This window comes from Oratosquilla oratoria, chromosome 2, assembly GCF_046742065.1.
Source record: "Oratosquilla oratoria isolate Oo_2021 chromosome 2, ASM4674206v1, whole genome shotgun sequence".
Taxonomy (NCBI): Eukaryota; Metazoa; Arthropoda; class Malacostraca; order Stomatopoda; family Squillidae; genus Oratosquilla; species Oratosquilla oratoria.
In genome coordinates this window covers 82,313,560-82,328,938 of record NC_134778.1, presented here as the reverse complement: position 1 = coordinate 82,328,938, position 15,379 = coordinate 82,313,560, and the positions used below count along the sequence as shown (strand labels likewise).

The 15,379-nt window shown below is 39.6% G+C and overlaps 1 protein-coding gene across 1 annotated transcript in view; it reads left to right on the top strand.

The window, feature by feature from the left end:
• The window catches only part of pea (ATP-dependent RNA helicase pea), a 44,564-nt gene extending 43,100 nt beyond the window's left edge, over positions 1-1,464 (top strand). Inside the window, exons 11-12 of the mRNA XM_076211868.1 lie at positions 432-611; positions 1,013-1,464. Of these exons, the coding sequence (XP_076067983.1) occupies positions 432-611; positions 1,013-1,235 (403 nt within the window). The 3' untranslated portion in view covers positions 1,236-1,464. The remainder of the gene's footprint in view (positions 1-431; positions 612-1,012) is intronic.
• The last annotated feature ends 13,915 nt before the right edge of the window (positions 1,465-15,379 follow it).

Genomic DNA, 15,379 nt, shown 5'->3' with positions numbered 1-15,379 from the left:
GGAGGAGTTCGTGTTTGAGATAAAGTACTTGAGATAGGCTGGAAGGGGTGAACATGAGGGGGCGATCAAGGATGAGATGGATGGATGAGGTAAAAGGGGTACCAGGAAAGAAGGGAATGTCTGTTGAGGAAGGGAGAAGACAGAAGATAGGGGTGAATGGAGAATGGTCGTGTATGGATGATGCAGTGATGCATGGAAGGGAGCAGGTGGGGGATGGGGGTTGAGGGAGTATGTGTGATAAATAATTTGACACAGCCTGAAGGAATTTTTCCCTGTCTTCTCTTTTTTGCATGAAGGGATGGAGAGGGGGGTTGCCGATTAAATGAAATGGCCTTGCTGTGTGTTCAGGTGTGTTTTTATGGGGAGTGGCAGTTTGCCTTTTTTTTTTTTTTTTTTTCCAACATTAAAAAAAAATTATTTTACCATTGCAGGCATAAGCTTGATGTAGTGTCTTGTGGAAAGAATGTAGCAAGAGCTCAAAAAGCAATTTGTTCTGGCTTCTTCCGAAATGCTGCTAAGAAAGATCCTCAAGAAGGCTACAGGACTCTAGTGGATTCTCAAGTGGTCTATATTCACCCCTCCTCTGCTCTCTTCAATCGACAGCCTGAATGGTAAGAAGAGATGCCTTGTCATGATAGTTCTTGACCCAAACTAATGTCATGCATAGTTTAATAAGATAATCTGGCAGCTGCCAGAGCTAACAAGTAAATGCTGCCCATGAGGAAAAGGATTAACCAAGATAGATTTACCTTGTTAATGCATGTATGATAGACATTTTTTTTTTTACCAGATTTTTTAACATAGAAATTAGGGATGCACATACTTCCCCCCCCCCCATTTTTTGTTTTTTTTTCTTTAAATTTTCCAGAATGTGTCTCCTTACTTTTCTTAATTAAGTATTCCTTTCTATGCAACTAGTGCCAAGCCATATTATCCAGCTGTGTGTGATCCATTTGGTAATAAATGGATTAATAACTGTTTAGTCATTAATTTTATTGGTCTTGTCTTTCAGGGTTGTGTATCATGAGTTAGTGCAGACAACAAAAGAGTATATGCGGGAAGTGACTACAATTGACCCAAAATGGCTCGTGGAGTTTGCTCCTTCTTTCTTTAAACTGGGAGACCCAACCAAGCTGAGTAAATATAAGAAGAACCAGAGGCTTGAGCCATTGTATAACAAATATGAAGAACCCAATGCTTGGCGAATCTCAAGGGTGCGGCGAAGAAGGAATTGATTTACTTCTCAGTACTCTTTGTCTACATCATTTGTCAGTGATGTACAAAGCTTTAGTGTATTATTATATTATTGTTTTTTGACATTGTATATTTATGAAGTTGTACATATCAGTTTTAAAGTATTAATAAGACACTAGATTTGTGTATATATGTAGTTGTATATATTTAAGAATGTTAAAGCATAGCATGTGAAAAATAGATTTGTAAACTATAAATGATATAACAAAATTGTAATTTTATTCTTCATGTATGAAATTCCATAGCTTTGGGTTGATGGGGTGCTGGTTGACAAGAAAACTCAGGAATTGCCCAAATAGTATGCACACACACACAATTAGAAATGAAGCAAATGAAAAAAAAATGAGAGAAAAATGGAGACTGAAAAGAATAATTTTTTTTTAGAGAGGTGGACCAGGCTGAGAAAATTGTACATAAAAAAAAAAAAAAAAAGGAAACATAAACCAAAAAAGAGAAGAAAAGAATAGATTAAAAATAACATATACTACCATAGATGGCATGATTTCAGGACTAAACAAATTTAACAACTATCTGTCTGTAGAGAAACCAGACATAATGGGAATTGTGGAGACAAAAGTAAAAGGTCCACTACCATTAAATACTGTGGGACAAGGTCTATACAACCATTGGGTGAAAAGTAGGATGGAAGTCATGTTTTTGACTAAGAAAGGTTTAAATGTTGCAAAGAAAACAGAAGGAAATAATAATGTGTAATTGAGTATGATTACAGTTGAAAACAGAAACATGAAAAGTAGAAAATATGTAATATATGTGCCCCCAAAAACACAGTCTTGGACAGATAGTGATCATTCCAAAATACTGGAAGACACAAAGAATGCATTAATTGAATTACTGAAAGGAGGAAACAGTAATTATGGGTGACTTTAACTCAAAAGAAATATGTTGGGAAGAAATGGTAGTGAAAGGTGGAGAAGACCTTTAGGGAAATATTCTACTGGATATGACCATTGAATACACATTGACTCAATGGGTAAAGGAAAATACCAGGTATAGAAATGGTGAAGAACCATCGAGTCTGGATTTAATATTTACATCAGAGCCTGAAATCGTGGATAAAATGAAATACAAGACATCAGTTGGGAAGAGTGATCATGTACTAATAGAGTTCGAACCAAAAGAACAAATAGATTTGAGAAGAAATAAAAAACAGAAAAGGAAGACTAATGTATAACAAATCGGATTTTGAGAAAGTCAGAATTTTTTTTAATGGGAACTGGGAAAACTTCTTAGATGAAGAAACAATGATGGAAGAGAAATGGAACATATTAAAAGAAAATTACAAGGAGGCTATAGACAAATACGTACCAAAGAAGGAGGGAGTCAAAGTGTGCAAAGATGGTGTGTGGAACAAGAGGGACAGGAGGAAATAGAAGGAAGGGTAGTGAATGGTGGGATGAGGAAACAAAGAAGGTTGTAGAAGAGAAGAAGCGAGCTTTCACAGATTGGTTACAAAATAGGATGCGGGAGTCATATGCGAGGTACAAAGAGAAGTAAAGCAAAAGGTAAAGGAGGCAAAGAGGAGAGCAGATGTGAAATGGGGTAAGAGTATGACAGAAAATTTTGAAAGTAATAAAAAGATGTTTTGGAAAGAAATTAAGAGAGGAAGAGGAGGCGAATCAAGTAGAGAAGAAAAGGTAAAAGGTGCAGATGGAGAGATAATAATGGAAGAGAAGGCAGTAAGGGGAAGATGGGCAGAATATATTAGGGAGTTGCTAAATGTGAACGAGGTTAGGGAGGGAAAGATAGCTGCTGTGGGAAATGCTAAGAAAATGACTGTGATGAGTGAGAAAAATGGAGAAATAAGGAAGGATGAAGTGAAGGCAGTTGTTAAGATGATGAAAGCAGGTAAGGCACCTGGTCTGGATGGATGCTTTGCAGAGTGACTAAAAAAAGGAGATACAGTGATGGTGGACTGGCTGGTGAGGTTATTTAATGTTTGCTGGAGAGAGGGTAGAGTGCCAGAGGACTGGAGGAGTGCCTGTATAGCTCCACTTTACAAGGGAAAAGGGGACAAGTGTGAGTTAAGTAGTTTCTGAGGGATTAGCTTGTTAAGTGTAGTTGGGAAGTCTTATGGGAGGATCTTGATTGAGAGGATTAGGAGAGGAAGAGAGGGAGTAATTGGTGAGGAACAGTGTGGATTTAGGACGGGTAGAGGTTGTGTAGATCAGATTTTTGTAGTAAGACAGATATGTGAGAAAGCTATAGGAAAGGAGAAGGATGTTTTTTGGGCTTTTATGGATCTGGAAAAGGCTTACAACAGGGTAGACAGAAAGGCACTGTGGGAGGAAAGCTTCTAGGAGCTGTCAAGAGTTTTTATGAGTACTAGAGCTTGTGTCAGGATTAGAAATGGAGAGAGTGAGTGGTTCAAGGTAAAGGTGGGACTTCGTCAAGGATGCGTTATGTCGCCCTGGCTGTTCAACTTATACATGGATGGGGTAGTGCAAGAGGTAAATGCAAGGGTAGTGGGTCAGGGATTGAAGATGGTTAAAGAAAATGGAGAAAAGTGGGAGGTGAGCCAGCTGTTATTTGCAGACGACACTGCACTTGTGGCAGGATCGGAGGAGGGACTGAGGAAGTTGGTGACAGAGTTTGGGAGAGTATGTGATAGAAGAAACATACATATACCAAGGCTTTTTCCCCCTTACAAGGGAGGTAGCCAAAAAGGGGAAGGCATAAAAACACTCCCACCCATTTCATCCCTAAATACACTCCACACCCCTCCCACCCTTCCTCTCATCTGAGCACCTCCTGGATGACGGGTTATCCCTGCACCCTGCCCACCGCCCTGGGTCAGAAGCAGTGTCGCAAGACACAGTACATCCACAGCAAGGCCGCTTCATTTAATCGGCGACCCCCCCTCTCCGTCCCCCTTTGCATATACGGCGAGGACGGGGAGAAATCCCTTCGGGCTGCGTCAAACTTTACTCACACATACTACCCCACCCCCCACCCCCCCGCCCATTCCTCCTCATGCAGTCACAACATCATCCATATACAACCATTCTCCACTCACCTCTGTCTTCCGTCCTCTCCCTTCCTTCCTCAACAGACATTCCCCTCTTCCCCAAAGCCCCCTTCACCCCATCCATCCACCTCATCCTAGGACGTCCCCTCATGTTCACTCCCTCCACATCTGCCTTCCATACCTCTTTTACTAGTCTTTCTTCACTCATTCTTTCCATGTGTCCAAACCATCCTAATATTCTTTCATCAACCCTATCTCCCAAATCCTTTTTCACCCCTGTTCTCCTCCTCACCTCCTCATTTCTCACTCTATCCAGCCTAGTAACCCCCACCATACTTCTCAGACACCTCATCTCAAACACATTCAAACTCCTTCTCTCTTCTTCCCTTATGTTCCACGTTTCTGCCCCATACAGTGCTGTTGGCACAATCACTCCTTCATACAGTCTCCTCTTCGCATCCATTCCCAGATATCTATTCCTCATTACACTCAAAAAACCACCAAGGCATTTACTCGCTTCTCTCAATCTACATTCTACCTCCACCTTCAATCCACCTTTTCCTGCTACACTTGCACCCAAGTATCTAAAACTATCCACTTCCTCCAGTCGCTCTCCCTTAATGTTCACTTCCAGTCTACTGCCACTTTCACCCCTTGTACATCTCATCACCTTACTTTTACCCACATTTATCTTTAGCTTTCTTCTATCACATACTCTCCCAAACTCTGCCACCAGCTTCCTCAATCCCTCCTCTGACCCTGCCACAAGCGCAGTGTCGTCCGCAAACAACAGCTGGCTCACCTCCCACTTTTCTCCATTTTCTTTAACCATCTCCAATCCCTGACTCACTACCCTAGCATTCACCTCTCGCACCACCCCATCCATGTATAAGTTGAACAGCCAGGGCGACATAACGCATCCTTGACGAAGTCCCACCTTTAGTTCAAACCACTCACTCTCTCCATTTCTAATCCTAACACATGCTCTACTACTCTCATAAAAACTCTTGACAGCTCCCAAAAGCTTTCCTCCTATCCCATAAATCTGCATAACCTCCCACAGTGCCTTTCTGTCTACCCTATCATAAGCCTTTTCCAGATCCATAAAAGCCCAAAAAACATCCTTCCCCTTTCCTATAGCTTTCTCACATATCTGTCTTACCACAAAGATCTGATCTACACAACCTCTACCCGTCCTAAATCCACACTGTTCCTCACCAATTACTCCTGTTCCTCTCCTAATCCTCTCAATTAAGATCCTCCCATAAGCCTTCCCTACTACACTCAACAGGCTAATCCCTCTGAAATTACTACATTCACACTTGTCCCCTTTTCCCTTGTAAAGAGGAACTATACAGGCACTTCTCCAGTCCTCCGGTACTCTACCCTCTCTCCAGCAAACATTGAATAACCTCACCAACCAGTCCACCATCACTGAACCTCCCTTTTTCAGACATTCTGCATGGCATCCATCCAGACCAGGTGCCTTACCTGCTTTCATCATCTTTACAACTGCCTTCACCTCATCCTTCCTTATTTCTCCTCCATTCTCCTCACTCATCACTCTCATTTTCTTCGCATTTCCCACTGCAGCTATCTTTCCTTCCCTATCCTCCTTCACATTCAGCAACTCCCTAAAATATTCTGCCCATCTTCCCCTCACTGCCATCTCTTCCATTATCATCTCTCCATCTGTACCTTTTACCTTTTCTTCCCTACTTGATTCGCCTCCTCTTCCTCTCTTAATTTCTTTCCAAAACATCTTTTTATTACTTTCAAAATTTTCTGTCATACTCCTACCCCATTTCACATCTGCTCTCCTCTTTGCCTCCTTTACCTTTTGCTTTACTTCTCTTTTCTTTTCTTTGTACGTCTCATATGACTCCCCTGTCCTCTTTTGTAACCAATCTGTGAATGCTCGCTTCTTCTCTTCTACAACCTTCTTTGTTTCCTCATCCCACCATTCACTACCCTTTCTTCTATTTCCCCCTGTCCTTCTTGTTCCACACACCATCCTTGCACACTTTAAGACTCCCTCCTTGAACCATCCCCATTCCTCCTCCACACCCATCTCTGCTCTATCCTTTACTCCCTCCCACTCCTCCTTCAGCTTCTTTTCGTACTCCTTCTCCTTTTCCTTTTCATTCAAGGAGTTCACTCTAAGAACCTCCCTACCTTTAGTCCCTTTCCTCCTTCTCCATCTATCCTCCACTCTCAGCTTACCTTCCTGAATCTGAAGATAAATGTGGGTAAAAGTAAGGAGATGAGATGTTCAAGGGGTGAAAGTGGCAGCAGACTGGAAGTGAGCATTAAGGGAGAGCGACTGGAGGAAGTGGATAGTTTTAGATACTTGGGTGCAAATGTGGCAGGAAAAGGTAGAGTGGAGGTGGAGGTAGAATGTAGATTGAGAGAAGCGAGTAAATGCCTTGGTGGATTACAAAGTGTAATGAGGAATAGACATCTGGGAATGGATGCTAAAAGGAGACTGTATGAAGGAGTGATTGTGCCAACAGCACTGTATGGGGCAGAAACATGGAACATGAGAAAGGAAGAGAGAAGGAGTTTGAATGTGTTTGAGATGAGGTGTCTGAGAAGTATGGTGGGGGTTACTAGGCTAGATAGAGTGAGAAATGAGGAGGTGAGGAGGAGAACAGGGGTGGAAAGGGAGTTGGGAGATAGGGTTGATGAAAGAGTATTAGGATGGTTTGGACACATGGAAAGAATGAGTGAAGAAAGACTAGTAAAAGAGGTATGGAAGTCAGATGTGGAGGGAGTGAACATGAGGGGACGTCCTAGGATGAGGTGGATGGATGTGGTAAAAGGGACATTGGGGAAGAGGGGAATGTCTGTTGAGGAAGGACGGGAGAGGACAGAAGACGGGGGTGAATGGAGAATGGTTGTATATGGATGATGTGATGCAGCCCGAAGGGATTTCTCCCCGTCTTCTCCTTTACATGGGGGGACGGAGAGGGGGGGGTCGCCGATTTAATGAAGCGGCCTTGCTGTGGATGTGCTGTGTCTTGCGACACTGCTTCTGACCCAGGGCAGTGGACAAGGTGCAGGGATGACCCGTCATCTGGGAGGTGCTAAGATGAGAGGGAGGGTGGAGAGGCGTGGAGTGTATTCAGGGATGGAATGGGTGGGAATGATTTTATGCCTTTTCCTTTTTGTCTACCTCCCTTGTAAGGGGGAAAAAGCAGAGTGGTAGATATCTGGAACAAATTGAATGAGGAAACAGTGAGTGCAATAACTATACAAGAATTTAGAAACAAACTTGATGTTGAAAGATACAAAAGCGGGTTACTATGAGCATAGCTCTTCCTGTAAAATACAACTAGGTAAATACACACAATCGAAAAACGGACTGGAACAGATATCTATAGCGAGCTCCGAAACGCAGTGCTTTTTCGATAAATTCGAGGAAATCTAGCTTTGTTTATGTGATAGGGGTCTATGTTTATCAAGTGACTAGAATGATAAAATAGAATAAATTCACTTAGTGAATCACACAAAATGGAAAACGATGAAGACGTAAATATAATAAACCACCAAAGAGAAGACTGGACGTAAGCAGAATGGAATCACCGTTTGGAGTCTACCAAAAAAGACTTGCATCATTGAAACACCAAGAATAAACCAAAGGTTAGATAAGCATGCTTTTTCTGGGTTAAGAAAGTGGAATACTAGGTAAGGGTTTAATGGGAGAGAGAATCAAGGTATAGAAATATCCCAAGAAATCAAAAGATTACAGAATTAATATATGAAATTATAGATCTGAAAGCTGAATACAGGGCAATGTATAGAGAAATGAATCAGTTAAAACTTCAAAATGCTGAAACCAACAGAGAGCTTGATGATCTAAACAAGCAATTAATCATAGTCAAAAGTGAGAACGAAAGAATGAAAAATGAAGAAACAAATAAAAATGAGGTTTTGAAAAAAGTAGAAACAAATACAAGCAGTGACCAAGAAAGTGGGAGAAACCATAAGAAAAATAGATCTACAAGAAATACAAATCAATGGAAAGTGGTACAAGAAAATAAAAAATGTAAATTTTAAAGAAATAGTACAGCAACAAGTGGAAGAGAATGCTAAAGAAACAGTTATTAAAGTAATTAAGGAGAAAGAGAATTGGGTCAGAGACACAAGGGATAAAAAAAAAGTGCATGGTAGTTTATGGTATGAAAAAGAAAAAGAGGAAAAAGAAATTGCAAAGGAAATTCTAAAAGGGCCTCCTCTGCATCAACTGGGTCCCTACCTGAGACAATTAGTATGGATTTGTCGGCATAGAGGAGTAACTTACAGTTCACCACACCTGGCATGTCGTTGATATTGACCAAGAACAGAAGTGGTCCTAGAAATGAACCTTGTGGTATACCACAAGTTATCTCTCTGTCACCTGAGCAGGCTCAATTTACTTGTACAAGTTTATTGCGACCTGTAAGGTAGGACTTGAACCAGCCACAAAAAGGTATTAAGAAAACTTAAAACAACAGGAGGTGTACAGGGAAAATTATTGAAATGGATGGAAGATTTCTTGCACGGGAGAAGAATGAGGGTGGTACTTAGAGATAAAAACTCGACCTGGGAAGAAGTAATAAGTGGAGTTCCACAAGGTTCTGTATTAGCTCCAATAATGTTTGCTATATACATAAATGATATGGATATAGGTGTAGAATGTTTATGAACTTTGCAGATGATTCAAAACTACTAAAGAAAGTACAGAAAAAGACTGTGAGTCACTACAGAGAGACCTGAATACAGTCTGGGAATGGAGCCAAAAGTGGGAAGTGAACTTAAACATCAAGAAATGTAGTATAATAGAATTTGGAAAAAGTAAAAGATGAATATCAGGACCATGTAAAATTGGTACAAAGGATGTAAAGAAAGCTCCGAAAAGGATCTAGGAGTAATTATCAACAAAAACATGTCCCCAAACAAGCATATAAACAAAATAGTAGGAGAAATCTACAATTTATTAAGATCAATAATGGGGGCTTTTAATTACTTGGATGAAATACTGGTAAAAAAAAATATTAGTCACTGACAAGACCAAGATTGGAGTATGCTGTGACATTATGGACACCCAGCACAAAAAGGAATATAAAGAAATTAGAAAGAATCCAAAGAGCAATGACAAAGATGGCCCCAACACTTTCAAAATTGACACACAAACAAATATTGTCCAAACTAGAACTACCAACCCTGGAACAAAGAAGAGAAAAAAGATATATTGGCCATTTACAGAATCATGAAAAGTATGGAAATCTTTGGCAGAGAAGACTTATTAAAGTGGGATAAAAGAAAAAAGGACATGGAAAAAAACTAAAAAAGGATAGTTATAGAAGAGATCTGAAAAAAAAAAGTTTTCCACACAGAGTGGTTGTCTGGAACAAATTGGATGAAACAATAGTGTTTGCAAAAACCATACAAGAATTTAAGAATAAATTAGATGCTGAGAGATACAAAGATGGGTCACTATGAGGTAAGCTCCCCTTCCTGTATAATACAACTAGGTAAATACAGACACACACAATTGTTGGATTGACGGCGAAGATTGGAACTTCGGAGAAAACAACAACGCACTTTTCGTGGATTTCAGCGACGAGGGAGTACCTATATTGTATTAGTAGGGAAGGGAAAAGCTCATGGTGTAGTGGGAAGGTGAAAAAAGAAGTGGAGGCATTGTTGAGGAAAATGGAAGAAAATGAGGAAGGGGAGGAACGGGCCTTGGACATCAGAAGGGGTGTAAACAAAAGATGTGCAGACAACACAGCTGAAGTCGAACAATTAATTAAAGGAATTAAAAGTAGAAATATAGATAAGAGCAGCTCAATAGAAAGTGGAGATAATTATTTTTATGAATTTAATCAGGGAGGGGATGACAACCTCCCCCAATTAGCAAGTCTAGAGGAAAAACTAACAAAAATGAACGAATCATGGGAGGTTAAGTTTAGCCAACTCGCAGTAATTACACAAAGAGTTGATAAATTAGACGAACTAAAGAAGGAGAACCAAAACCTAAATAAATAGAAGTAAAAAGACAGTTAAGAGAAGTAAATGTTGAGAATGAAGAATTAAAGAGGAATAAAGAAAATAAGGAGTCCATAGCAAAAGAGGCAAGTGGTTGGAAGGAGGATAACAAAATTGAATTTAGAGATATAGTGAAACAACAGATGAAGGAATACACTAAGGACACAGTTATTAAAGTGATGAGAGAGAAGGAGAACATAGTAAGAGACATAACAGATAAAAAGAAATGTATAATATTAGGAATGGAAGAGAAGCATAATCCAACTAGGACTACAAGAGTAAGGGATGAGAAGGAAAAGTAAACAAAGTATTAAAAATATTTCAAGAAGATGAACAAGAAATAGAGAAAGAAATTGAAGAAATACATAGGGAAATGCAGTATAGACCAGACCAATTAAGGTTAAATTCAGGTCACAAATGGCAGCAGATGTCTTATAAAAACAGGGAAACTAGCAAAAAGTGATCAGTATAAACAGTTATGGATAAAAAGAGAAATGAATAAAGAGAAAAAGAATCGAAGGTTAAAAAAAAAAAAAAAAAAAAAAAAAAAAAATTATATTGGATAGTGGATATGAAAGTGAGGAAATGGTTTATAGGAGAGAAAAAAAGAAGGGAAACAGAAAACAGGATGTAAGTAATAGAAAATTAAAAGTGTCCTTCACAAATATAGATGGCTTAATAACAGGCTTGGATGAACTGAATGATTTCCTTAAGGAAAAGGAACCTGACATAATGGGCATTGTAGAGACAAAATTGAAAGGTCCATTAGCAACCAACAGTGTAGGAGATAGTACATATAATTATTGTATTAGAAACAGAGGAGTTAAACAAGGTGGTGGAGTTATGTTCCTGACTAAGAAGGATATGAATATGAGGAATGTTACATATGGAAAGAATCGAGTGGAGATGATTATGATGGAAATAGAAAACAGGGACAAGAAGAGCAGAAGTTTGTGGGAAATTATGTGCCTCCTAAAACGGCGTCGTGGGAAGAGAGAGAACACAAAAATATGTTAGAGGACACAAGGATAGCACTAAGATAATGGAAGATGGAGGGAGAATAGTTATAGTGGGTGACTTTAATTGTAAAGAAATCTGCTGGGAAGAGATGACAGTGAAGGATGGAGACGACCGATGGGGAAAGGTACTACTTGATATGATTATAGAACATAATGACACAATGGATACAAGAGAATACTAGGTATAGAAATGAGGAAGAACCATTTAGACTGGACTTAATAATCACATCAGAACCTGAAATAGTGGATAAGATTGAATATAAGACACCAATATGTAAAAGTGACCAAATTTAATTGAACTGTAACTAAATGAAGAAAATACATGAAAAAAAAAGAACATAGAAAAGGAAGGGAAAACCAAATTTTGAAGAACATAGAAAAGGAAGGGAAAAACAAATTTTGATAAAATAAGATTTTTTTTTTCTTCAAAAAGACTGGAAAAGGATACACAAGGAGGAAACAACAGTAGAAATGGAAAAATTTAACAAAAATTTATAAGGGAGGGGTGGAAAAGTACGTTCCAAGACAAAAACAAGAAAGAGGATATGTAAAATGTTGGTACAACAAAAGATGTAGCGAGTTAAAAGACAAAAGGGATAAAGCTTGGATAAAATGGAGGAAAGACAAAATACCTGAAAACTGGAAAGTATATACTAGTTATATAAATCGATATGTACAAGTGCGCAGAGAAGAAAAGAGAAAATACGAAAAGGATGTCACCGAAAAATGTAAAGATCAACCAAAGCTATTTTATAGATTTATAAACAACAAACTGAAAAACAAACAAGAATTAGTGAAACTACGACAAGGAGGAGTTGAATACACAGAGGAAATAGAAATAGATCCATAGATCGGTCATATATGAGCTCTGAGCTCTCTTCAAGGGGGGGGGGTAATAGCTGTTGATCGCGAGTCGAGTCTAACACGTGGTAACATAAGAACAGAAGAATGAAGGAGACTGCAAGAGACCATAAGGCCTACACAGGGCAGCTCCATATCCATCACCACCTGTCATCCCCATCCATAAAGTTGTCTAACCGTTTCTTAAAACAACTGATAGTTTCAGCGCTTACTACATCGTTACTAAGTTTATTTCATTCATTGACCACCCTATTGATAAACCAGTTTTTGCCTATTTTCTTCTTAAATCTAAATATGTCCAATTTAAATCCATTACTGCGAGTCTTGCCCTGTTAATATGATGACCTTGTTTGCATTACCCTTATTAAAGCTTTTGATCCACTTGAATGCCTTTATTAGATCTCTCTGCACTCTGCGTCTTTCCAGAGAGTGTAGATTAAGGTGCCTAAGCCTCTCCTCGTAAGGTAAATATCTGAGCCCATGTATCATTTTGGTCATTCTCCTCTGTACTGATTCTAGTGAATTGATGTCCATTCTAAAAGACGGAGATCAAAACTGTAATGCATAGTGACAAGGATGGGTCTAACTAATGCCAGATAGAGTTAGATAATTACCTCTGCACTTCTATTCATAACCATCCTGACAATGAAACCTAATGTTCTGTTAGCTTTATTCCTGGCACCAATGCACTGTTTCCTGAATTTAAAGTCAGGATTCACTAGAACACCCAAGTCTCGCACTTGTTTTCTCGAAAAATTAGTTATCTAAGCTATATCTGCTCTCAGAGTTGTGTAGCCCTATGTTTAACACACTGCACTTTGATATATTGAAGTCCATTTTCCATTTCACCGACCATGTGAACAATTTGTGAAGATCTTTCTGCAGAATATTGGCAACTTCTCCTGACCTTATTAGGTGTCCTATTGTGGTGTCGTCCGCAAACTTACTAACATCCAGAGCTGGGTATGTTACCACCGGACAGGTTGTGCGTTACCGAAAAATCTGGGGTGCATTTCCATATATACATACATACATACATATACCAAGGCTTCTTCCCCCTTCCAAGGGAGGTAGCCAAAAAGGGAAAGGCATAAAAACACTCCCACCCACTCCATCCCTAAATACACTCCACACCCCTCCCACCCTTCCTCTCATCTGAGCACCTCCTGGATGACGGGTCATCCCTGCACCCTGCCCACCGCCCCGGGTCAGAAGCAGTGTCGCAAGACACAGTACATCCACAGCAAGGCCGCTTCATTTAATCGGCGACCCCCCCTCTCCGTCCCCCTTTGCATATAAGGAGAGGACGGGGAGAAATCCCTTCGGGCTGCGTCAAAATTTACTCACACATACTACCCCACCCCCCATAAATGCGTAACACCCCCCATAAATGCGTGACAGATTTTAATTTCCTTAGAGTGGTCCACGTCACTGCGTATGTGTACAGTCAAACCTCGGTTCTCGAACGTCTCTGATCTCGAACAATCGGTTTTCGAACGAAAAATTCGAGCTGGAAATACCTCTGTTTTCGAACAAAATTTTGGTTCTCGAAAGACGCTGACACATGGCCGCTGACGAAACGTAAACAATTCTCTGTTGACCGCTGAGCTGAATAGTTGCGCTATGCTTTCGTTATCAATTTTATTGCATTCAGCATTTATTTTTCCTACACTTGCCCTCAGTCTTGGCTCCAAAGAAAACAAAAAGGGATACTGGTCAAGGAAAAAGAAAAGTTGTGAGAAAAACGATCGAAGTGAAACGAAAGAAATTATCGCAAAACACGAAAATGGCGTTCGTGTATCTGATCTTGCTGTGCAGTATGGTATGGCAAAGTCTACAATATGCAGTATTCTCAAGAATAAATAAATGATCAAGTCGGCTGATGTTGCAAAAGGAGTGACCGTCATTAGTAAACAAAGACCGCAAATACTTGAGGAAGTGGAAAAGTTGTTGCTTGTTTATATAAATGAGAAACAGCAGGTGATAGTATCTTTGAAGCATTTATATGTGAGAAAGCGTTAGCAATTTACGATGATCTAGTAAAGAAAAACCCTGCTACAAGTGCTGATGATTTTGTACCTAAAGCAAGTCGAGGATGGTTTGAAAAAAAAATTAAGAACAGAAGTGAAATTCATAGTGTAGTTAGGCATGGTGAGGCGGCGGGTTCAAATAAGGAAATGGCGGAAAAAATTGTGGTTGAGTTTGGTGACTTTATAGATAAAGAAGGTTTTCTCCCCCGACAGGTATTTAATGCTGATGAAACCGGATTATTCTGAAAAAAAAAAGAACCTATATCACTAAAGAGGAAAAATCGCTGCCTGGGCACAAGCCAATGAAAGACAGACTCACTCTTCTGCTGTGCGGTAACGCAAGTGGTGATTTCAAGGTCAAACCATTGCTAGTGTATCATTCTGATAATCCAAGAGTTTTCAAAAGAAATAATGTTATGAAAAGTAAATTGCCTGTAATGTGGCGAGCTAATACGAAGGCTTGGGTGACAAGACAATTTTTTACAGAATGGATTCATGAGGTTTTTGCCCCAAGTGTTAGAAAATACTTGCAAGAAAAAAAATGCCACTAAAATGCCTTCTCGTGTTGGATAATGCTCCTGCTCACCCTCCAGGTTTGGAGGATGACTTAGTTGGTGAGTCTGATTTTATTAAGGTCAAATTCCTGCCACCTAACACAACACCTCTAATCCAACCTATGGATCAACAGGTAATAGTTAACTTTAAGAAACATTACGTTAAAACCGTGTTTCGTAAGTGTTTCCAAGTTACTAATGACGCTTTTTTAACTTTGAGAGAATTTTGGAAAGACAATTTCAATATCCTGAGTTGTGTTAATCTTATTGATAATGCATGGAACCAAGTGAGTACTAGAACTATGAATTCAGCATGGCAGAACCTTTGGCCAGGCTGTGTACAGAGAGAGACTTTGAGGGGTTTGAAACCGCTGGATCTGCTGCTGCTGTCGAGGACAATGCTATTGTTGAAGAGATTGTTTCTATGGGAAAAAGTATGGGCTTGGAGGTCGACAGTAAAGATATTGAAGAGCTGGTGGAAGACCACAATACTGAGCTTACCACTGAAGAGCTTGTACACCTTCAAAATGAATAGCAAAAGAAATTGGCTGAGGAACAGTCTTCTGAGGAGGAAGAAAGAATTGAAGATATGCCAAGTTCTTTAACCAAAGAAATTTGTGCTAAATGGGGTGATGTTCAAAA